At 36.7% G+C, this 10653-nt stretch overlaps 1 protein-coding gene across 6 annotated transcripts in view; it reads right to left on the reverse strand.

Moving 5' to 3' along the window:
• kank1a (KN motif and ankyrin repeat domains 1a) overlaps positions 1–10653 on the reverse strand; it is a 52721-nt gene that overhangs the window by 18533 nt on the left and 23535 nt on the right. For 4 of the 6 annotated variants that reach the window (XM_032514999.1, XM_032515004.1, XM_032515001.1 and 1 more), the window contains exon 2: positions 4213–4342. In XM_032514999.1, the coding sequence (XP_032370890.1) occupies positions 4213–4249 (37 nt within the window). In that variant the 5' untranslated portion in view covers positions 4250–4342. Of the gene's footprint in view, positions 1–4212; positions 4343–6927; positions 6975–9023; positions 9083–10653 lie in introns of those variants that run through there. The other 2 variants (XM_032515005.1, XM_032515003.1) reach the window with 2 other exon arrangements.

Genomic DNA, 10653 nt, shown 5'->3' on the forward strand with positions numbered 1-10653 from the left:
GAGAGAGAGAGAGAGAGAGAGAGAGAGAGAGAGAGAGAGAGAGAGAGCAGGGCAGAGCTGTGATCTATTAGCTTCTTCTAGAAAGTCACAAAGTGCCAGACTCTGCAGCCAAATTCAACAACTTAACTCTGTACATGATGATGCAGACGGGAGGAAATGTTTGGTCCTTCTCTGCAAACATCTAGGTAGTTTGAAAAACCTCTCGGTCTTTTCTCATAGATGGTCAAGCAAAACCATCAGACACAGAGTGTGTGCAGACTGGTTTATTTATTATTTTCCATGCAAAGAATTAACCAAAAACACAATTAAGAAATAAGGAATTCAATATATCTTGATAGGTGAAGGATATTTTGAGGTTGTTCTGGTCATTTCAAACTGGTGTTACGGTAACCAACCGTTGTTGCCTGTAGGTTATTTTTTTTTAATGAAAACCTCAAACTACTTGTGATATGATAAGAGTTAACACAAAATCAAGAAAAAGAATGAATAAGGCCAAACCGTTCATATCTAAACATCCCTCATTAAAAGTTAAACTTTTGCAATAAAGCAATAAAATAGTTTAGGTAGTGCACAATGTGGACCCAATTTGCCAGTTACATTGCATTTCATGTGTTGTGACTATTGAATTGTACATACATTCTGGCTGCAGATGGCTGACAATAAACCCATTGTGCATACTGAAGTCAGTCACACTTAAACAAACCAGTTCATCGTCTATTCATCAAACACTGTGTAAAGACACTAAAGGTCCAATGAATAAAACAAACCATTATCCAGTTATTTTTCTAAGACACAGTGCTCTGCTCCTTTTGCCCACTTTTTCTACTAGCACTTACACAGACCCATACTATAACAAAGTGACTGATGAGGCACAGTACCAGGGGGTATTTCAAGTGGCAGCTGGGTAACTGTCCCTCGCTGCAGAAACAAAACCACTTTAGTGGGTTTGAATGTAATACAGGGGGTCAACCCGTTAGCACGACTCTGCACGCCTTTCTGTGGGTTTTCTTGTCCACAACAGACTGGTGGCATTCAAGTTGGGCCAAAGCTATGATGGTCTGCTCTGAGCCATGACTCAGCCTCTGCAGGGTTTTTATGTTAGACAACTTAACTGCATGTAGGAAGACGGTTTTGGTGTTGCAGGGTTTCATTTTTGGGATTTTCTCTAAAGTTGATTTTGCAGCCGAATTAAATATCAAAAAATAAAAACATCCCATTTCAGATCCTCCTAATTTGTAATTGCCTTAAAAGATGCCAACATTATGAGCATAATGATCACAGATATTTTAATCAGTTTTCCTCTATGACTTGCTACTTCAAATAAAATCAGTTTTTTTTCATTAAATGTTTCTGTGGAGAACTGTTTAAAACATCCGTCCTGCAGACAAATTAGCTTGTAATCAGCTGAGGTTTTAGTTTAAATATGTGCTTGATGTTTTGTTGCTCAATGCACTGAGGCGTCCAATATCCCACATTTAGCAGTTATGTCATCTGAGAGAAGCCTAACTGCAAAATAAACTGATTAAAAACTAAAAAAGGCAATAGTATTGTCTTGTGTGGCCTGGAGGCTTAAACTACCTATAATTATGCCTGTTACAATGCTGATATAGACATGAATACTAAATCCAATATTAACATAACGATTCTACTTTGTTTAACATTCCTTTATATGCATGTATTCAACTGGAAAAGCTGAATTATTGTTGGTGAATCCCCTGAACTTGGCTGCTCTTCTTGTTTGTTTCAAAAAATTAATTTTCCTTTTCTTAACTGAAAACTGATAGAAGTGTATCTTGCATTTTGCATGCGGAGACCCAGTTATTGTTTCTGTGCGTGGTGGTGATTTTATGCAGAGATAAAAGTACATTGACAAAAATAAATACAACGATACCAAACCTAACTAGAGCAAAGGAAATTAGATTGTTATGAGTCACATATTAATCTCAGCTGGACTGTATGTGCAGATTACCAATAATTATTTATCTGCATGTAAATGTTTTATTTAACTTTTCCAGTTCTTTGTACTTTCATAAAGCTGACGTACCACTATCTGTTATCTTTGCATGTTGAACAGATAAGGCAACTCACAACCATTTCATGAGATTCTACCTGCATAGTAAATGTCTACATCTTTTAAACTCCACACCTCCAGTTTGCATTTCCATTACATAAAGTCTACAAAAGTCCAAAGCCCAAGCTGAGAAAACCGCCTTGACAAAGAGGAATAAATTACATCATTATTTACAGGCTGAGTAGTGCACCTTATAAATTAAACTTTGTGTGTAAAATCAGTGAAGTGTCCCTTTAAAAGAACTGTGTACTGCAAACAAAACAAGAACTTCATAACTGGCAATATTTCAGCTTCTGAAACCCACAACACAGAAGCAAAGAAATCCATATTAGATTGTTTTTCCTCAAGATATTACCTGATCACCAACTCAGTTTCAAATGGACAGTACTCCTAACCCACTAAACTGAAGCATCTCAACACTAAAAATGGATAAGTTTTGCCGTCTTCCTGAAATTCTTTTGGTGCAGCAGGTGACCACTATGTTAGCTGCCAACACTGCAGAGAAGCTATTTATACAGTTTACAGAAGGTTAGCTGTGTTAGCGTAGCATGTGTCAGCGTTTTTCACATTCTGTAAAAATCAACAATAAAAACACTCTGTTGGGTGTGCAGTTTTCTAAGTGAATCCACACCTTTTCTTGACAAGACCTACAAATTGAAAACAAAAATCTCAGTCATATATACATGGAGGTGGCAGACTGACGCTAAAAGCATCGGTTCTGCATGCTGTGCATTCCTGGAGGGATTTTGGAAACAAGAAGCTTCACTCTCTCCTGTTAGTCTGGGCAGGAATGTGAGCTGTCTGCAGGTGAGTGCGTGTGTGTGCGTGTGCGTGTGCGTGTGTGTGTGCGTGCGCGTGTGTGGAGCAGACAGCGTTTATTTCACACTGAAGCGTGCAAATCTTCTCTACATGTTGCGCTGTGTGGAAGAAAACAACCTTAGTGTGTTTCTGAATCCAGAGAGATGTAGAAATAACTTAATAAATAAATAATCCAATAAGTTTGGATAAAACGGGATTTTAAGCTAATGTTAAACATTCTTGCAAGTATTTTAGATCTTTATGTGAAGAATATGTGAACAATTGCATACAACACAGAAGATCATTTTAAAAGACAAAAAACCTTTCTATTATTTGAATTCACTTCTACTCCATTAATGAATATCATAATTCATTAAAATGAATATGTCATACTGAAAAAAACCAGAAGGAGACTGGTCTATCATATCATGTATTCTTTTACCAAAATGTTCTATCTACATTAATACAGAGACAATTGAAATATAAAAAACAAATTAGATTTTATTGTTTATGGTTTTACTTAAAAGAGTTTTGTCTACTGTAAATAATTGCTGATATTACACTCCAATGCAATTAACATTGATTTATTTTAAATGTGATAGCCCATGGTTAAATCATCAGATTTTATATTATTGCATATGAATGCAAAAATCCATATTAAGTAATCAAACTGATTTATAAAAATTGTAATATATTAAGTAGTAACCATGTCACTGAGCTCTAGACATAAGTGATCTATAGTTGCTGATTCATTCTGATGCTACTGCTAATAATAGCAAGATGCTACAAAGCCAAACGTCATGTCATTTACTAAATGTACATATTTTATCACAACTTTCACCGATATAAACTCATATTTGAATGCCTAAAAACATGATAAATTCAGATAAAAAATTACATCATCTTTTTCTAAATTCTTCATGCAAGGATGGATATATTTCACTTCTGTGTGGCGTTAAGACAGAGACAGATGTGATGCCTGAAGTAAGCCTGAAACTGGATACCTAATCTACATTTAGCCTCATTGTATCCTTATCCAGCTAAGTTTATTTGAGTAAAGATGATCTCATGTTATTCATGAGCCAGCAAGGAATCATTTTACATGTATGAGTATACTATTAACCAACAGTGTGCTGCAGCAAACAGAACTGGTCCTACAATCCAACTGGGAGGATTCGTTCTGACAAACAAGATGCTCGTGACAAACCAAACGTAGCAGAGAAAGATCCGACTTTCACATAAAATAAATAGATGACGCTACAGCCTCACCAATACACCCACACTCAACATCAAAAAAATTCAACTTTGCATGGTGAAAATAATGTAACAAAAGGGTTGTTTACCTGGGCCATTGCCATTCACGTGCATGGTTTGAGCCATGGCTGCCGCTGTGTGCTCTCAGTCCCACAACAAGACCTACTGTGGTCATGCAACTGCCATGCATCAAGTCCAGATTACCATGCAACCTGCAAACTGAGACAAAACACAAAGGGAAACATTTTACTAGCAAATTAAGTTAGTTATAGGGAGTCACATACACACAGGTTAAGCAGCAGGTGTCTGAGCTCCACAGATATCTCATTATCATCACAACATGAAATGATGTCCTATCAACTAACAACAGAAAAACAGCAGAAAAGGTTTCACACATTGCCTAGTTTGACCAGTGGTGGAAGTTATTCTGATCCTTAACTTAAAAGTACCAATACCAAAATGTAAAAATACTGATTACTGTACAAGTAAAAGCATTATTTTAGTAGAAGTATTATAGGTCAAATTTACTTTAAGTGTCAGAAGTCACTAATTTCGCTGTGACTGATTACATTGTTAATACTGATGCATTTATGTGTACTGTAAGTAGCATTTTGTTGTAGCTGCTTGAGTTGGAGCTAGCGTTAACTACTTTATACAGTTAGCTAGTTTAGCCCAGTGGTTCCCAACCTAAGGGCTGGGCCCCTCCAGGGTCACCAGTTAAATCAGGGATGCCTTGAGATGATTAATGAGGTAGGAAAATAGGAAAGAAGAAAAAACAAAGTTGTGATACACAAATCTGTATTTATTATTGTACTTCTTTAATTTGTTGGATAAACAATGAAATGAAACCATGTGAGATGTTTAGACAAAAGCTAACGCATCATCTGAAATGTGACTAGGAGCAACAACTAGATGGATTTATTTTTCCTGTCAGTCTAAATTGTTGGAGCCCCTGGTTTAATCTTTAACATTTTGTTGTATTTTATGAGCTTTTTATGTAAATTTTTAATCTGAAAAGTAATTGGTAACCGAAGCTGTCAAACAAATGTAGTGGAGCAAAAAGTACAATATTTTCCAACAATGGAATGGAGAGGAAGTATAAAGTTGAATAAGTTAAAATACTTCAGTGCAAGTACCTCAAAACGTCTCAAGTACAGTACTGAGAGGTCTCCCTGCGACATATATTGTATGTTCTGTTACATAAAACCCTTTTTTTGAACGCTGAAGCCCACTTTAAATGACCGTAGCACTGACCTCTGCTTTTTCACAGGTGTGTTTGCATCTGACATTTATGAACATAGGGGTCCTGTGTGCACCGGCCTGGTCATCATCAATGGATACATTATGAGCAGGAACAAAAGAGCTATTCTCTTCTTATAATAAAAAAAAAGTAGCTAACATGAGGGGAAAGAAAATGTCGACTTCATTGGCCACAAAGAGGCCTGGTTTGTTAAATGAGCATCTGGAGGAGTAAAGATGGAGTAAAACTAAGTCTTTAATTTCACTATGAGTGATATTTTGTTTATTAAATGTCATAGTAAATGTCAAATATAATGGGACATGTCAGAGAAGTAATTCTAGAGTGTGTGCACTAATAATTTGGTGCTTTTTATTTAGTAAATATTTAGTCTTTTTGGTTTACTAGAAGTTTAAAAACATTGACAAGCTAATTTTATGAAACCTCAAGACCTTAGTGACCTTTTACATGAAAGTTGAACTCCTGTGTTAAGTAATTCAAACCTATCTCCGAGGTACAAATTAATAGCCGTCTTCTGATCCATTTGATCAGACTTTTGGCCACATAATGATTCTAAGGGAACATCTGCAAGGTCACTCTGTCAGTAGTCACTTTGCAGGCGAGCTTTCACACCTCTGCAGAGCATATAAATCCTTGTTGACATCCAAATAAAGCAGCGGCACAGCAGCATTAGGCCCATGTGTCTAAATCCAAACTGTCCGTCATCCTGGGAACTGATTATAGATCTGATGCAGAGCTGAAAGACTAACCGCTACAGATCACACTGGGCTGTTCCAACACCCAAATAGACCGAAATCTATTTAGTCCCTCCTCTGAGCTACTCTACCTCCCATTTAAAATCAGCAACAGCATGTGAAGTTTTCCCCTAGCAGTCATTAAACTGCATTTTACACTGTGCCATTGGGTCATTTGGAGAAAGAGCTGTCACTTTAGGGTACAAAACAGGAAGAGGACGATGTTCCCGCAAAAGCACCAAAGGCTTTTGAAAGTTTGTTTACGATGACAGGTGGAATGTGTGAATGCAGATGGACCAAAATAAAAGAGAAAGACAGCCTCTGGCTAGATGAGCAGTTAGAAACAATGTTCAATAAAAATATCGCTTTTCTTTAGAATAACACTGGAATTAATACCACAGACTAATACTAGGAAGCTAAGAGTCAAGGTGCTTTTATTATGTAATGTACACTGTCAGCATGAACAGAGGGTCTAAACATAAAGGACATCCATCCCAATACTACGTGTGCAGAAAGAGACAAAGACGGGACCAACATGACACTAAAATTATGCTTCTCCATAATGAAGACAAAAATAAGTGCAAAAGTACTACAAACACGTATAAAAGAATAATGTATAAAAGTTCATGTTCACCCTTAAGCATAATACCAGTTCAAAAAGAAATACAAAAATATTCCATGCTGGCTGTGTGTTGGTGTGCATGTGTAGCTTTAAGACTTTTACAGACATTGACTCAAAAGAATAATTGAGCAAAATACAAGCTCTTTTCAACTTCATGCAAAAACGATCAATCCAAAATATTTAGACTGACCAAACATCTCCCAAGCGTCTGTTTCCATGGGCTGCAAGAAAGCCAACCTGGAGGAAGGAGCAGGAAATCCTCAGATACACACATGAAGTAATTAAAATAGAAAAAGCTTATTCTCTGACAAAAGAAAGACAAGACGCTCTCAAAAGCTAAAATGTACGGATCTGGATTCAAAGTTCCAAAGAATAAGGTTTCATCAAGCACGCACTGGCACAACAGAACATATTAGAGTAAAGTTGCTTCATCAAAATGATTGGTTGGTTAAAATTAAAGATTGTATTCGGGAAAGAATAATTAGAAAATCTTGGTTGTTGTATTGTACATTTTGTATTAATGGCCACTAAATATTGTTTTTTGTAAAAGCGGTTTTGACCCTCATGTTGTCCTCGGGTCAAATTGACCCGTTTTCCTATATCAAATGTACTTCTTCACTGCCCAATTGTAATTAAACCAAAATAACATGAATAATTTCACACAACGCTCTTTGGGGTAATTTTAATGGGTAATTTTGGGGTGTCTTATTCCATTTTATAGCATTTGAAAAAAATGTAAGTGGTTTTGAAATAGTATTGTGTAAAAGTTGACATATTTCAGTCTGTGATTATCCATCAACATACTTTGTTGTTTTTTTTTAAGTTTTTTAGTTGAAATCATTCCTAATTTCTGCTTTTCTAACTCAAACATTAGATATAATTTCTAATAAGTTAGTGTTACGTGGTGTTGAAAATGTCCAAACACAAGTGACAAACATGGGGAAAAAAAGCATGAAAAGTGACAAAGACCTAAGAAAAAGTTAAAAACATTGATAAAAAGCGTCAACTAAATTGTTGATTTTCAATTTTGACGGGAAGACAACACAAGGGTTAAAATAAAAAGATGGTGGTATTGTTTTGTAGCGTGATCTATAAACCACATGAGTGATCAATGGACTACATAATCAAGTTCACTCGTGCGTGCAAACAATAAAGCTTAAATAGGATACTTTAGGACTTTTGACTAATTTCCAAGCTGCTTTGTATCATAAAAGTTGGTACTGTAGTATGTGTAATTAAACTATGGGGAACTTTCCTCCATCTCGCCAGCGAGAAACAACCCTCTTTCCAGTGGGGAAATACTTTTTTAACAATAAACCTTTCAGTCCTACAAAGATTTTAAAAGGACTAGTCTGCACTTTTCCTCTCTATGTTCTGCTACACAGAAACAAGACATTCAGTTAATGATCAACACATCAAGGAATTCACATGTCTACTCATAATTCACAACTATGTGCTGATAGTTCACCATTTCTCTGAATACCCGCAGGATTACATAAGCTCTCAGCTTGTTGCATAATAACTTAGTAAAACTGGGTGGTCACACTTGAAACCTTTTCTTTTTAAGACTTCAATGTCACATGCAAGAGGATAAATAGGCCTCACATTATATTTATTTATGGAAGTTTTCTCCAGCAGATGCTTGAAGATCTGATTCCAACAAAACATTTTTTTCAGCATTTGGGATCATGTCAGGTTAACATTTATAAAAAATTAAATAAATAAAAAAAGATCCTAAATTGCCTAGGATCACAAGCCAAAAAGGTTCTTCTACTTACAATAGAAATAGAGGGCTTGTCTAGGGTTAGCGCTGTTGGAATTAGATCAGGGAATATTCGATAAACATTCTATGGACTGACATATCCCTGTTTAAACTTATTCAATCCCTGAGTACACTGCAGAGGGCCCAAACAAAAACTGGTTCCCAGAATATTTAGAGCCCAGTTGCACCGTTGTGGTTAAAAAAATGATTGAGGACCGCTAACGCTTTTCTGGACTAAAAGCAAATTCAAAAAGTTTCAAGAGTATGCTTTTGTCATGCAACACTGTGGGGATATTGACTAAATGGAAGTTTGAATTGTTTACTTACTCGTCTTTTGATACGCTCATTGATACGGTTTACATTTGTAAAAAATAAAATTAAAAAAAATAAAAACACTTATTGAATGTAAGCAGAAAAACGTCATTAACACGTTATTCCAAACAGTTTTGTGGTCCCGTATTTCTTTTGCTGTTACACGTTATCCCCAAACACTGATCTGCTATTCTAACAATCACGCATCTTACCTGTAACTCTCATTCTAACTTCCTCCCACAGCGTGCAGGTAGCAAACACTGACCGAGTCCAGAACACCCCCAACAACAAGCCTCTACCCAGCAGCCCTCTGAGCGACGGGGATAAGTTTCACAGCTAAGATTAGACAACTTCCTCAGATGACAGCCAAACGATCTGTGTCCTATAAGAGGAAAGACGACTTTAGGCTGTTTTTATGTAGAACCGCCCCCTACGCTGGGCCTCCAGGTAAAGAGCAGGGCCAGTTAACAACCGGTGGTCACTCTTCGGCCAGCGTCAACCTTCCACTTGTGGCAAATAAAAAAAACAACTAATGAGACAGACAATAGGAGCGTAAACATAAACCCTTTTCATGAGCAGTTACACATTAACCAAAAAGCAGCGTTTCTCTTCAGCCGTCAGTGGCTGAAGGTGAAGACAGAGTAAACAGGAAGCCATAATCACCAAATCTTAACCAAGCTGACACCTTATCTGGGACCAAGAGAGATGACCTTTAATAAAAAGAATCCTTAAATTCCTTAAATAAGGAATCCATGAAATGAAAGCATCCCTAGTGATGTCTTAAAACTGCTCATTTTGTCCAACCAGCAGTCCCAAACATGAAGCTATTCCATTTAATTTACAATAATATAAAACATTGAAAAGCAGCAAATTCACACATTTCAAAAGCTGGAACATTTTATTTTACATTGTTTTTGACTGATGGACGGAAAAAAACCACGTTTGACTGCACAATCCATCCAGAAAGACCTGCAGACACTGGGGTTGTGGTTCACCATTCCACTCTAAAGAGATACTTTTACAAATATGGTTGTCATGGAAAGGTCATCAGAAGAAAACCTCTTCTACGTCCTCACCACAAAAATCAGCGTTTGAAGTTCGCAAATGAACATTTAGTCAAGCCTGATGCATTGTGGAAACAAATTCTGTGGACTGATGAGGTTAAAATAGAACTTTTTGGCCGGAATGAGCAAAGGTACGTTTGGAGAAGAAAGGGCACAGAATTTAATGAAAAGAACCTCTGTCCAACTGTCAAGCATGGGGGGGGATCAATCATGCTTTGGGGTTGTATTACAGCCAGTGGCACAGGGAACATTTCACGAGTAGAAAGAAAAATGGATTCAATAAAATTTCAGCAAATTTTGGACGCTAACTTGATGCCATCTTTAAAAAGCTGAAGTTAAAGAGAGGATAATGATCCTAAACACACCTCAAAATCCACGGTGGATTACATCAAGAGGCGTAAACTGAAGGTTTTGCCATGGCCTTCACAATCTCCTGACCTCAACATAATTGAAAATCTATGGATAGACCTTAAAAGAGCAGTGCGAGACAGACAGCCCAGAAATCTCAAAGAACTGGAAGACTTTTGGAAGGAAGAATGGGCGAAGATACCTCAAACAAGAACTAAAAGACTCTTTTCTGGCTACAAGAAGCGTTTACAAGCTGTGATACTTGCCAAAGGGGGCAGTACAAGGTATTAACTCTGCAGGGTGCCCAAACTTTTGCAGACACCATTTTTTGATTATTTGTTATTTTGAAAGCGTAAATGATGGAAATAAAATATAATTTTTTGTGACATATTATATACCTAATCTGTCATTTGATGCCTTTTGGAGATTT

The sequence above is a fragment of the Etheostoma spectabile genome, chromosome 5 (assembly GCF_008692095.1).
Source record: "Etheostoma spectabile isolate EspeVRDwgs_2016 chromosome 5, UIUC_Espe_1.0, whole genome shotgun sequence".
NCBI lineage: Eukaryota > Metazoa > Chordata > Actinopteri > Perciformes > Percidae > Etheostoma > Etheostoma spectabile.